Raw genomic sequence first — 13,775 nt, 5'->3', positions numbered from 1 at the left:
GCTTCTTCGTTAACTTCGTTAAATCCACAAACGAGAAAATGGAGACGCCACCCCTAAACGGCGATTCCGGTGGATCAGTAGGGCTTTTATCTGCAACTACTCCGTCAGAAAAATCAAACCCAAGTCGTTTTCTTCTCCGCCCGAAAACGCTCCATACCGAACTTCTTCTCTGGCTAATTGCTTTTGGGGTTCACCTTCTTGGTTTGAAGATGCTGCGAATACATAGAAGAAAGAGAAGAAAGACCCACATCAGAAACAGAGGTATGTGAATTTGGTTTCTCCACTGAGTAATCGGAAATGGGTTGCAGAGGATTTAGCTGGCATCTGGCCCTGGATCCCAGATATCGAAATGAAATGAGATACGTCAGGCTTCCAGAAGTTCAAATTTCAACCAATTATCAGACGGAAAAAAAAAAACTCCTAGTTCTTGTCTCTCTGTTTTCTTATCCATACTGATCACAAAATGGAGGAATCTAATGAAGAAATCGGAATTAAAATCTACAATGTTGCACCCAACCATGAGGCGACTTCATATCCTTCATATCCAGCGTCGCCAGAGGCAACGGTGCCAGCAGAAAATGGACTTAAACGAAGAGCAGTGGCAAAGGGAGTAGTTCAGAAGACACTCTCAAAGACATCAATGCTTGTGAATTTCCTTCCCACAGGAACGTTACTGACATTTGAGATGCTACTGCCTTCAGTTTCTGGTAATGGACTTTGCTCTCCTGTGAGTACAACCATGATCAATGTCATGATGGGACTATGCGCTCTCTCTTGTTTCTTTTTCTATTTCACCGATAGTTTTTCCTCAAGGGCATCTCCGTATACATCGGCAGGATTGCCGGAGTAGAAGAGGGAAAAGGCAGAGAGAGAGCCGGAGAAGAGAGAGGATATTTAGGGCTGAAATGGTTAAGTATTGTAAAATTATCAACCATTGGATTAGAATAAGACATGTGTTTATCATCTAACGGTTAACTGGAGGAAACATGAGGGTGTCAGAGCAGGAGTGGGGATAAAAATCCGTGCGACCCTCTCACAGCAATACTTACAAAGCATCTCCTCCACACTCAATATCGTGATATCGATTAATCTATTAACCTGAAATGTGATTTTGCATATAAAATCATTTTAAACCCATATGTGAAATGACCATTATACACTATTGTCCATCATATACTAATGTTATTCTGATCTCCTTTAGTCTTTTTTTTTTTTTGTAAGAATTAAAAACTTCATTCAAAGAAACTTCAAAGGAATATAGAACCACACAAAATATATATATATATATATAATATATATATATATATTATATATATATATATATATATATATATATATATATAATATATATAAATAATACGGAACACCCAAAAAGAAATACAAAAGGATAGTTGCATGCAAACACAAGGCTTGAATAGAAATCCGAAACCAATGAGAGAAATTGACCAAACTGTCATACATGCAATAAACAGGGTCATCCAAACTAAGATATGGGTCAATTCCAATAAAACTTTAGATTTGAAGCTATAATTATAGCAACAACTAATAAGTTCAAAAGATATGAAATACACATCCACCACCACAAGCGTCCAAATAGGCTAAAACATGCTGCAAAGGCGGAGACTAACATGCCGACAGGGGTGGAGAGAGAACACGCTGCAAGGGCAGAGAGATAACACGTTGTAAGGGCGGAGAGGTACACGTGTAGGAAAGTTATTCAGCAACAGTGACTTTGCCGTTGCCAACTCGATGGCCTGATGATGTGGCGGCAGAGGCTTGCGGCATCAAAACTTCCAAATCCGGGAGATTAACATCTAAATCTGGCAAGGGAATAGTCTTCCCAAATATGTGAATAGCCAAATTTGTGACCACTACATGGTCAAAACCTATGATTTCCTTATGTTCCAAAAATGAAACAGATCGATGCACATGTCCTTCCGAGCAAACCAAACCAAAACAATCAAACTAACAACACAGATCAAAGACATAGAGATAAGAAGAAGAAACAACAAAGCAAAGCAACTTTGGTGTGAAGAGAAAACCCCGGAGAAAACCCTTCGGTTGAGGTAAAACAAAGAAAAAAAAAGTCAGGGGAGAAGAAAGGAAGAACGGCGGAAAAAAGGAGAAAGAGGAAGAAGAAGAGGCAGAGAGACAGAGGTAAGAGACTGTTCGGGTTCTCTCCTCCTCAAAACATATCCTGCACTTTGTTTCTCGGAAGCTAGAGAGAGGTGATGTAGGTGAGAGGCACTAGGTACTTTATTTACTTAAACACTTAAACTCAAACAATAGTTGCCCTCAATATACTCATCGCTCACTAGTTCCTTATGAAGTGGTAGACTTAGTTGAGAAAAGGTTTTCCAACCAAGGCTCTCTTAAAGAAAACTAATCTCAAATGATTATACATGGCAAAATTTGCAAGAGGTAGCAGCACAAAGAAAAAAACAAGGCCAAGCTAAGAGAAACAAAACCGTGATTTGAAAGAAAAGCAAGTTTGGGCAACGTGAATGGGATAATAGATCTTTCCCTATCAGATTTGTTTCTGACAACCCTAAATAGTTCGGTTGAATCATCATTGTATGATTATTCTCTCCTTTCTCCTACCCTCATCAACCTTCCTTTCGATTTGCAGTTGCCCTATATATCTCCAAAGTGCCAGTGTGATTAATATTTTTATTTTTATTTTTGAGTATCATATTTGCAGGCTTGAGGAAGATGAAGCCGGTGATTTGAAAGAAAGGCAAGGCAAAGCAAATCGCAGAGGACGAGATCCCCCTTCCCCCCATCTATTGTCTTGCTACTTGCTCTACATGATTGAACCTTGAAATAATCAAATGAAGTTTACATAAATCCCAGATGAAGTTTTGAAGATAATGAGGGATTTGAAAGAAGAAGGAAGATAGAGAGTTTAGCTCCTATTTAGGGAGAATATTCTCAGAGAGCCCTAGTGAATTACAAGTGTTTAACACGTGGATTATAATGATCTAATGGTTACAAATAAAAATTTAATTTTTCTCCAAGTAAAACCCAAAAAAAACCTTAGAATCATGAACCCAATTTTGAAATCCCTCTTCACACTGTCTTTTTCTTCTTCTTTGTCGATGCCAGCAAATGAAAACGGTGTGCAAATTCATGCCTTGGTGAGGAATATTATTAGAAAACACAAAGTACCTCAGGGTTACATCCGCGATCAGATTATTGTGGGGATCTTTGCACTTCGCCCCTCCCCCGAAAAGGCCGAAACTATCCCTTACGGCCTTACCTAAATCGGTCTTGGGCATTCGAAGAAATATACCCATATCTGAAAATACGTATCGCTCGGTCTCCTACTCACCTTAAACGACGGCTGCCAGAGAGAAAGTGAGAAATCCTGCAACGTATTGACCGGTCCTGCTTCAGCTTCAAGGTACTCCATCTCCAAATCATCAAGCAGTTCTCTGTTTTAATGGATGATAGCTATTTTTTCTTTTTTGGCTTGATCTGCATTTGACTGTTTATAACTCGTTTAAAGAATTTGGTTAACAGTTCTTCTTCTTATTGATATTGAATTCGCATCATTTACTTTCTGATACTTTAAATACAAGGAAAACGATCTAACTCAGGAATTTGACTCATGGGCTAGATTATTTATCAACGATGATATTGATATAGTCATAATGAATCGAGCATGATTTAACAAACATATCAGCCACCATGAGAATTTTAGGAACACCACGGAGATGAGTTGGGGATGTGGATCGGACCAACAATCAGAAGAGAAATTGATCAACCAATCAACCAAGCGAATTAAAAAGAAATGACAGGAAGAAAGGAAAATGCAAAGTGACGAGGTTGTACTGAGTAGATCGGCTGCAAAATAGATTAAAAAAAAAAAAACCAGTGTTTGCAGCAGAAAGATTTGTCTTGTCTGTGGAGAGATCAGGAAGTCGAACAGCTAGGCTTGGACAAATTTGGGTGGACTAATTATTGAAAAGCAACCAATCGGATTACAACTAAAGAAACAAAGGGAAACAAAATCGACCAAAAGTTAGCTGATTATCCCATTTAGCAACTGAAGCCCCAACAAAACATGGAGCTGTCTTGTTTCTAATAAATTGCAGATACTGAATCTAACATTTCACGAAGTTATAATCTAAGCCAGCCTGTCTTTTTGTCTGAGTTTACCATCAGTTTAAAAATTGTGACTTACATTCACTGCTGAGGTGTCTTTGTTCTATTTTTACGAATTAAGATTGAGCAGAATTTCACTTAGTTATGAAGGCTGCAAACTTAATATGATTTATGACGTATTGCAAGGTCAACAGACTCATTAAGGTTGCTTGAGATATTTGGCTATCAAACTTAAATCGTAAAGTTCCATTAAATTCGTTACTTATTAAGATCTAGTTTCCTAGGTGTTGAGTATGTTATTTATTTGTAATCTAGGTCACTTAAAAGCATTTGATGGCTTTGATAGGATAAGCAATTTTTTTTGGAAGGAATTTGCTTTTAACCATTGGGCTACAATGAAGTTAATACGAGGCAATGAAGATATTGCTGGTGCATGGTAATTGGGCTGAGGTCTGACTGGAACTTGAATTATATGGGTATCAGCGTGATCTATAGCATTCTTCAACTGAGTTTCATGGCTTAAGAGAAGCTGGTGGAAAGAGGGAAGCGACTGAGGTTCAGCTTTAGTTGTCAAGGCTGCAACAATGTCACTGTAGCCAGAGCCAAGGTTCGGAAAAATGAAGGCGTTGAGTTCGGCATTGGCTAAGGGCCCCTCTGCACTTAGCTTTATCAGCAATAATGTTGACGTCATGAAGATATTCAGAGATGGATTTGTCTGCTTTGGAGGTGTTCTGGAGTTGCATATGCAACTGAAGAATGTTGTATGTGAGAGAGAAGCAAAAGTCATCTCTGGAGTGTTCCGACAGCTGCAGAGGTGGTGAGACTTACCACATAGGGAAGAACTTCAGGAGATAAACTAGAGATGATCCAACCCATGAAGAGTTCATCCTTGCGTTTCCACTCAGCATGTGCCAGGTTAGGAGTAGCGGTTGTTGAGTCAGCCAGAGTCACGGTTTCTGGTGGGCAGGGAATGGTGCCAAGAATATAGTCTAGTAGTTCTTGACGTTGTAGAAGGGGGAAATCTGGGTTTTCCAGGGAAGAAAATTGTCAGAAATCAGTTTTAAGGTAAGATGATGGTGGAAAGAGGGAGCAGCAGAGGGAGCCTTGGTTGAACTGGAGATGCATGAGGGTGAAGAGGTTGGTGCTGAGGATTGTAATCTGGAAGATGATACCATGTAAAAGTATTAATTTAGTTTTGAATTTTTGCCTCACCTCTAATTGCATGGGTATTGGACATATAGAAGATACATGACAATTATGTTGATTCCAAACTCAAGTGAAGGGATCTCATTCTCACCTACATGAAAAGTAGATTGTTAGCATTTTGATGGTTATGATTATGTTGATTCCAAACTCAAGTGAAGGGATCTCATTCTCACCTACATGGAAAGTAGATTGTTAGCATTTTGATGGTTAGGATTATGTCAGGGTTATTTTAAGGGGAAGAGAGTGGTTTGAGGGGTGGAATTACTTAAATTCCATACATAGAAAGGAGTCTCATTCTTACCTACATCTAAAGTAGTTTGTTAGGATTGTGTCAGGGTTATATCAAGGGGAAGAGAGGGATTTGAGGGGGGGGGGGTGGATTAATTAAGTGTTTCTTTTGGGCAAGCTTGCTTGTGGTAAGTGGAAGACCCTTGGGGCATTTTGAAATGTCTATTCATATCTGGGGATTCTTTGATGGAGTCCAGTTGCTGAGTTAATGCATTGGTCATTTACATTGTGTCTTTACATCTTGTTTATGCAATTTGAATGCTCTGTGTGTGTGTATGTGTGTGTTTGATGAATCATGGTGCGGCGAAGAATAGCTTCCGGCATCCAATCGGTTGACATGATTAGGATCCTAACAACTAATAAGATTTTAAATACCTAAGCCTGTTTGCTTACCTACTGTAGTTTAGGGATCCTCCCTACAACTGTGATATTTTTGGCGGTCAAAAGCATGCAAGGGAGAGGAAACGCATGGTTGAATGGACATACATTGAATAGGTTCGTTGTATTTGATTCTGAGTTTGAAATGTAGTTGACCTCTCTAGAAGTTGTCCTAACCATCCAAATTGGTCGGAATTGCCACATTGATCCCAATTGCCTAAGGCAGACCTGGGAAGGGTCTACTATGAGGGGCTTTCAGAGGGAAAATTAGAAGAATAGGAAGGAAGGAGGGAAATAGCACAAGAGGAGAGAGAGGGGAGAGTACACACACAAACAGACACACGGCCTCATAAATTCATAAACTCAAATTATATTTATCCAATCTGAAATTCATCTTATTACAAGCTTTTAAAAGAGGAAAATCCAACTAACAAAGGAAACTAGTAAACTAAGAGACAAAATTTAACAAGGAAACGATCTACTAAGTTGTGAGTATCCTACAAACCAACTCTAACTCTCAATTCTTGCAAACATATCCCACTTTCTAAAGTTAAAAGAATAATGTATTATTACCAAAAAGAAAAATAAATTCCAAATAGCCTACTAGACCCATGATTCAAATTGGACCTGGTTTGGCTTGGTTTGGCAACCCAATTGGGTTTGGGTTATTCCAAGGTTGTGTTTCTACATGTCCCTTCCATGTGCCAGAATTACATGGGTTAACCAGAGAATATTATTTGGGGGGGGGGGGGGTAGTGAAGTGGACTCTTTCCATAATTTTTTGTAGATCTTCTTTATTTATCTTTTTTTTTTGAGAAAATTACTAGGCACCCACTATTTTTGAGGTGAAACTAGTGACCACCCACTATTATCTCCAAAATTACATGCCATACACATGCATAATTACAAGTTACCCATAGTTAAATTTTGCTGTTAAATGGGTAGTAAATTTACCTAAATACCCCCTTATTTTATTTAACTCATTTAAAATTTGAAATACAAATTACCCAAGTTCCCTCTAGGTAATGAAATGACATTATTACCCCCCATTTAATATCCTCCCATATTCAACCCTTTGGTGGTGAATCCCTTCCCCCATCTTCTACCTACACCTCGCCGGTAACCACCCACTGCGGCCACCGCCGGAAATCAGATTTGAAAGCTTCAAAGCTGTTCCATCTTCCTGCTCCTTCTTGTTCTCTGTAAGAGTTCCTTACGAAGTTGAAATCAAATGACATAGTGATTCTCCCTCGGTGTTCTTCATCATTGCTCTTGAAACCCTCAAAAGAATCTTGCTCAAGGACTCATCTGAAATCTCTAGTTCTTAGCTAAGGTTGTGTTCGATTCATCTACAATCTTCGGTTCATCTACTTTTATAATGTTATCTCTGCTCCACCAAATCGATTTCTCTTGGTTCTTTTTAGTGGTTTTCTCGTTCTTGTGTCTACCACTTGGCCTTTTCTTGTTTCTTTATTGTTTTTTTTCTTCTATGCAACTCAGATCTTGAGTTCTTGTTGCTTTGGAAAATCCGCTATTCAATCTAGAGTTCTTTCTGCAACTTAAATCAATGTTTAGATCTGCGATTCAGCTCTTTGTGAATCAGATCTATGTTTTCTTTTCTCTTGGAGCTTGGAGATTTGTTATACTCTTTTTCTTGAAAATCGGTTTGAAATCCTCTTGAAGCCTCAGTTGTTCTTCACTTTGATTCGGTGTTCTTTAATTATTTAATTGACCATTTTCAGGAAACAAAACTAGAGGAGAGAGTGGAACTAATGTTCAAATCTTCGTCTGGAGAAGAAAAATCTCCATTAACATGTTTAGTTAGAACTCACTGAAGAGAAAATCTAGAGTTGATATTAAGAGAGACGAAGATTACAAATCATTTCCAATTGACACGGTGGAGATGAGTTGCAAAGGGAGGAGTAACGATGGAGATAGAGAGAGGACATGTAGGTCATTTAGTGAGTCAAACTAGGGACAATAATGTCATTTACGACCCAAGGGACATTTAGGTAATTTTTATTTCAAATTCTAAATAAGTTAAATATAACAAGGGGGTATTTAGGTAATTTACTACCTATTTACCAACAAAATTTAATTGTGGGTAACTTGTAATTATGCATGTGGGTGCCATGTATTTTAAAGATAATAGTGGGTGGTCAGTGGGTGCCGTGTAATTATTTTTTTTTTTTGGGGGGGGGATTATTCAAACTCTATTAGCAACAACTATTGAGTGCACCAGGAACTTGTTCACTTTGTGTGTAAAATATGGTTACATTAAGTTCTTGAATACTATTGCATTTAATGCATGTTGTTATTGTTTCTGGGGCATTTATTATTTAGATCATAATCATAGGTATGGGGTATGCAAAATATAACTAGGGGTATGCAAAAAATAACTAGGTGTATGCATGACCATTAGTGATCATCAATCTTCAATGCGAGTTTCTTCACTTGTATTCTTTTGAATCTTTGTGTGACTTCCCTTCTATTCTTTTGGATCTTATTTATGTGCAAGGTTAAGGCAGCTAGGGGCCTATTTGGCATGCTCTACCTGGATGTTGCTGACCCCATTTTACTGCTAGGTCTTAATTTTGTGGATTTAACAGGGTTCGAAGTGTGTGATATTGATCATTTTGGTTTTCATCTAAATTTTGTCTTTGAGCGTTGGAAGTATATATTACTCTATGCCAACTTGTTTTTTCAGTATGAGTTTGGTATTTTCTCTCTTCCCTTATTTCCATGGTTGGAGCTCTCACTTTATCCTCACAGGAGGACAGTATTTATGAGGTGTATGCATGAGGTTCCTTCATGTCTTGTGGCTGCTGTTACTTCAGAGTGTAACTGTTGTACACCTTTTGTGCGCTTGTATCTTGAATGACCTATGTATTGTGGTTCCACCGTTTGAACCTTTGCAACTTGAACCCTGTGTTTTTTGGGACCATTATAGGCCCTAGAGTCTCCTCTTCTTGGAAAGACACAGTCTCTTCTATAATTTGTTTCATTTGGTTATTGTGTTCAGGCTGTATTATATTTTTTGTTCATTATAATGGTAGTACTGAAGATTCATCATCTTCCACATTATGTAGAATTTGCTGGTTGCTTGTAAGTTTGAACATTTTTTATATCACACTATGTCAACTGTTATAACTTGGTTCTATATCATTTGCCCAAGTCGTCTGGTAAGCACCTGACAAGTTGCCTTATGCATTGGGCTTTAGAAGCCTTGATGCACTGTTGAAATCTCTGAGTTCAGTTATGAAAATTACTGAATCTGAGGAAGCATGTTTTACACTCGGTAGTTTCAAGAATGTAATCCTTTGTGCAGACAAGCATAAAGATAGTTCGGCCGTTTATTTTTCATTGTTTTCTTTCTACTTCTTCTTCCCTCTTTTTTTTTTTAATAACATTGAAGTATCTATGAATTTTGGCAGTAAACAATGGCAACAGCTAAGATTGTGGGTGCTTTAGTGGGGTCCTTTGCAATTGCTTATATAGTGGATCATTCTATTGCTGACAAGAAGCTGTTTGGAGGTAAGCTGTATTTACTTTGTTTAGACTTGAAAATATCATATTTGAAAATTTTACAATATTGCTGGATTTCGATAACAGGTACCACCCCCCGTACTGTTTCAAGCAATGAATGGCAGGAAGAAACTGATAAGAAGTTCCGGGCATGGCCACGTACAGCAGGACCCCCAGTGGCGATGAACCCTATCAGTCGCCAGAATTTCATTGTGAAGACCCCAACTGAATCTTAAAGTTGGTGCCGTCCATTTTGCTGATGAATTTTAAATTGTTTCTTGATCCACCATTAACTGTATTGTTCATGTACAAGGTCCAACCTTGTTCACATACTTTTGCTGGCTGCCCGTGATCAAAATTTGTCAGTACAGTTTTCTTTTCAAAATCCAGTTGGTATTGGTATGCCTTTCCGACTAGGAATAATTCTCGTCTAAGAGACAGGTTATTTGCTTTGTTTATTTTGGACATGAAATAATCTCTAATATATTTCCAGTTACACATTTGTTTTACTCAACTCATCTTTGATGAAGTGCTTCAAGATTGTGTTGCTGTTTTGTTTTCTCTTGCCCAAAATGTAGGCATAATTGTGGGTAATTTCCTGATCCCAGTGAGTGTTAAGTGCGCTTCTCTTAATATACCGGACAACTAAACTCTAGTTGATTACTTGATTGAGAGTGTCGAAGATTCAATCTTAACCTTGATCCTAGTTTTGAGATTATAAAGTATAATTTCACGTTCAGACTCAGTCGTGAACTCAGGACCATTAAAAGTCGAAACTAAATTTGCACCCCACGAACCCTGAGGGTGGCTCAGTTGACAAAAGACCAATGCTTTTACATAGGAGGTCAGAGTTCGAACATTTCACCCGCCCTACATTAATTATATGAAAGCTCGTCTGGAGATATAGTCCGATTCAGCCAATTCTTTTCCGTTTTGGAGTAAAGTTGTTTAGGTTAGAATTAGCATTGACTGAATCTGTTGTTCCATTTTCTATAACATTGCTAGTGTCCTGACTGAAAAAGGTCCTTCCAGTCTTTGCAATAAAATAATATTGACGAGACGTACTAAGAAAATCTGTTCTTTAGGAACGGATCTTCTACCCCGTGGTGCTTGGTTTGCAATGCTCAGATGGAGAGACTCTGACCCACACACTTGTTCCTCATGCGGCAAATTGTTGGAAAGTATCTCAGTTACGGATAGAAACCTCAGAATTTCAGGGGGAAACTATTCAAGAATGGTGGGACTTGTTCAGAATTTCAAATGGAACGTGTAAACTTCATTTGCAGTACATTAATGTGGGCGATTTGGAATGCCAGAAATTTTTGCTTATTTCGTGGCGTCTACCTTGTGTATCGTCTTCCATGTTTTCTGAGGATAATTGATTCGGCTTCTGGTTTATTTCTGCAGGATCGAGTAGTTGATCACCAACCAAACTTGGAAGTACTGGTTGATGGTTATAGAATTTTCTGTGATGCAGCTTGGGAGGGGACTACTAATAAGGATGGTGGACAGAGCAGCATTGTTTGGAATCCCGAAGGTCGCTTCGTGGGGGCTCGGTGTGTAGAATGTCGTGGCGCATCAGCTTCAATATTCCTTGAGTTTGAGGCTATTAGACAATATAGCTTTATCTCATCATGTCCCTCGACCTACTATCTTCTAGGATTTTTTTTAGGTTAAATTCTCTTCTCAATGGGCGCAGTCAATCCCTGGATTGGGTTATGTCTCGAGGGAATAATTAGCTTAAAAACTTGTTTTGAGATAGTTCAGTTTTGCTACATTACTAGGTTAGCAAAGAAATAGTTCAGTTTTGCTATATTAGTAGATTAGCAAATATACATACTGATTTCTTTGCTAACGGCTCTAAGAAGTTTGGTTTATGTCATGTTTGGTGGCACTCTTCACCACCTTTTCTTTTCTTGTATAGAGAGGTTTTAATCAAGGTCCGAAATATTAGACAATGTCGCCATGTCTGTGACGGCGACACCATGTCAGCGACTTTTTGGCAAGGGTGTCGATGAAAATTCGACCCCTGATTTCAGGGGGTTTTTAAGGTTGTTTTGGCTTGAATTTTGTTGTGTAGCTTAATTTAATAAACACAATGGGAACATTATTTTGGCCTAAAACATCACTTAATTTATAGATTTTAATTGACACATGCTAGGCTATATGCGTGCAACACTGAAAGTTTAGAAAACTCATATAAATTAATGTAAACATGTAAAGAGAACACAAATACACAACTGGTGAACAAAAGTATTAAAGTCTACAATTCATTATACAATTATGTTGAGTATGACTCATGTTTCACATTCTGTTGCCGACAGACACGAGATCCCGCTCCCCGGTGAGCAGGCGGGGGTCCAAGGAGGCCACCCCTGTAAGGGTGTGGGGCAGCGCCCCCGGAGCCTGTAGAGGTTTTACATCACTTTGGAAAAAATTGAATGAATAATCAGTGAAAAAACGAATGAAATTCTGTTATATATGGTGAATTTGACGATATATCGGCGAAAAGACATTTGGTATATGTCGTGTCACCCCCTAGGCGACAGAGCAATATATCGCCCTATGTTGGTGATATATCTCCGACACTTCGTTTCGTGGTTTTAATACCCCTCTAAAATTAGTCTTAACAGTCTAATATAAATTTCTTCCTGGCAAAAAAAAAAAGAAAAAAAAAAAAAGAAAGAAAGAAGAAGAAGAAGAAAAGAAGAAGAAGAAGAAGAAAGAAAAACTAACAAAAGTTTTTTTTTTTTTAAAAGAAAAATAGGTATAAAAGTTGGAGTTTTTTTTCTTCTTTTCTTTCGATAAAAAATAAATGAATTTTTTTTATTTATAAAAAAAGAAAAATTCACTACTTAATTAAAACATTGGCATGGGGAAGTTTGTAGTTCAAGACATTGGGTTTTGTTGTTAGACACTATCTTAGCTAGTCTACCATACAAATCCTAGAGCACGGGGGATTTAAATAGAATAGGTAATAGATCTTGTTTTCTCTGCAACAACTACCAAAATATTAACAATACTAAGAGACCAAGGCTTGTTTGCTTTAGGCAAAAGAGTCAAACTATTTGGGAGCCTTGATATCTAGTACCATTTCTTTTGCTTTGCCCAATCCTACTTGTATTGTCAACAGGGTCACTTCTACATCATTTGCTATAGCTAACCTCCATGACTTAAGTACTAGATTTGTCCATCCTTATATATTCCCATGCTCCATCTTGCACTCACTAGCAGTTCGTTAGATATCCCTACACAAAGCAACATTGGAGCATTAGCTTTTGGTATGCAAAGAGTAAAGTTATTTAGTATTTGGTTCTCAAACGTTTCTTCTTGAAATTCCATAGGTCCATTTGTTGGGGGTGATAGTTTTAGGTCCAAAATTCATTTTGATACTTTCCCTAACACATTAGTTGGTTTTTGTTGAGCTTTTCTAAAAAAAGCATTATTTCTTTCTTTTCATATAAAGTAACATGTTATTGCAAATATAGAAAGAAACCAAGTTTTGGTTTGCTTATCCATCTGGTGATCTGAGAGAAATGCATTGCATAGATAGATGTAAGAGTTAATGATGATGCCAATTTTTTGTCAGCAGCCTTAGTAGTTCAGCTGCATGGATTCTTTTTGTCCAGTCACATGAAAGAAAGACATCCCACACTGTCTCTTTTCCTCTGTTGCACAACATACAGTCCCCAATCACAAGAAAGAGATACATTCTCTATGTTGCCTCTAGTTCCCCAATGTCTTCCCCCTCTCCCCCCCGCCCCGCACCCACCATATTTAATTCTCTTTATGGTTCTTGTATTCTAAACCCTGTCCCCTCACCAAACCTCTCTTCATTAAAAATTACTTCTCTTTGTACTTACCTTTTCTTGCTTCTTTTGTTGTTTTTGTTTTACTGGGTTTTTGCCTATTATGTGGTTTGTTTCACCTGTGTTCTTTGTGAGTTTCCTTCAATGTTTGTAGATGGGACGACAATTGAGTGCAAGGAACCTCATGCACCCCTCCCTTCAAAGCCTTTCTCCCAAGTGGACCGTCATCTCCAACAAGATTTTGGTCTTCTTCAAGGGAAAACGTCAAGGGTAATGTGGGTCCGGTTGTATGGAAAGAAGCAGTGCTGTTGAACTTCTTTGCATAGTGTTTGGGTTCTAAAACTTTGTATGGGTATGCCATTGAATACCCTAAAGAGCCTATTTCAAACACTTGCAAGCATTTAGTTGAACTATGGGTACCGTTGGGAGCAGTTGATATTTCACTCTTTGGAAGGGATGGCT

At 38.2% G+C, this 13,775-nt stretch overlaps 1 protein-coding gene and 1 pseudogene across 1 annotated transcript; both read left to right on the top strand.

Annotated features, from left to right (window-relative positions):
• The first annotated feature begins 463 nt into the window (after positions 1–463).
• LOC149023144 (protein DMP9 pseudogene) lies at positions 464–850 on the top strand (annotated as a pseudogene).
• Positions 851–3,164: 2,314 nt separating this feature from the next.
• Positions 3,165–10,011, top strand: LOC149023143 (uncharacterized). The gene is made up of 3 exons (XM_089143686.1): positions 3,165–3,403; positions 9,414–9,513; positions 9,592–10,011. Exons 2-3 carry the CDS (start codon positions 9,420–9,422, stop codon positions 9,738–9,740), a joined length of 243 nt encoding a protein of 80 aa, XP_088999812.1. The 5' UTR covers positions 3,165–3,403; positions 9,414–9,419; the 3' UTR covers positions 9,741–10,011.
• The last annotated feature ends 3,764 nt before the right edge of the window (positions 10,012–13,775 follow it).

This window comes from Hakea prostrata, chromosome 2, assembly GCF_041222555.1.
Source record: "Hakea prostrata isolate BN-2017 chromosome 2, UWA_Hpros_2, whole genome shotgun sequence".
NCBI classification, from domain to species: domain Eukaryota; kingdom Viridiplantae; phylum Streptophyta; class Magnoliopsida; order Proteales; family Proteaceae; genus Hakea; species Hakea prostrata.
Note: the sequence above shows the minus strand (reverse complement) of the source record. Positions and strands in the feature narration are given on the sequence as shown.

What these genes read in the sequence shown, in the direction of transcription:
- LOC149023143 (XM_089143686.1), top strand. Translation starts at nt 9,420, where the DNA reads ATGGCAACAGCTAAGATTGTGGGTGCTTTAGTGGGGTCCTTTGCAATT. An exon ending in TGACAAGAAGCTGTTTGGAG is followed by an intron (nt 9,514 to 9,591) that starts GTAAGCTGTATT and finishes TTTCGATAACAG; the next exon opens with GTACCACCCCCCGTACTGTT.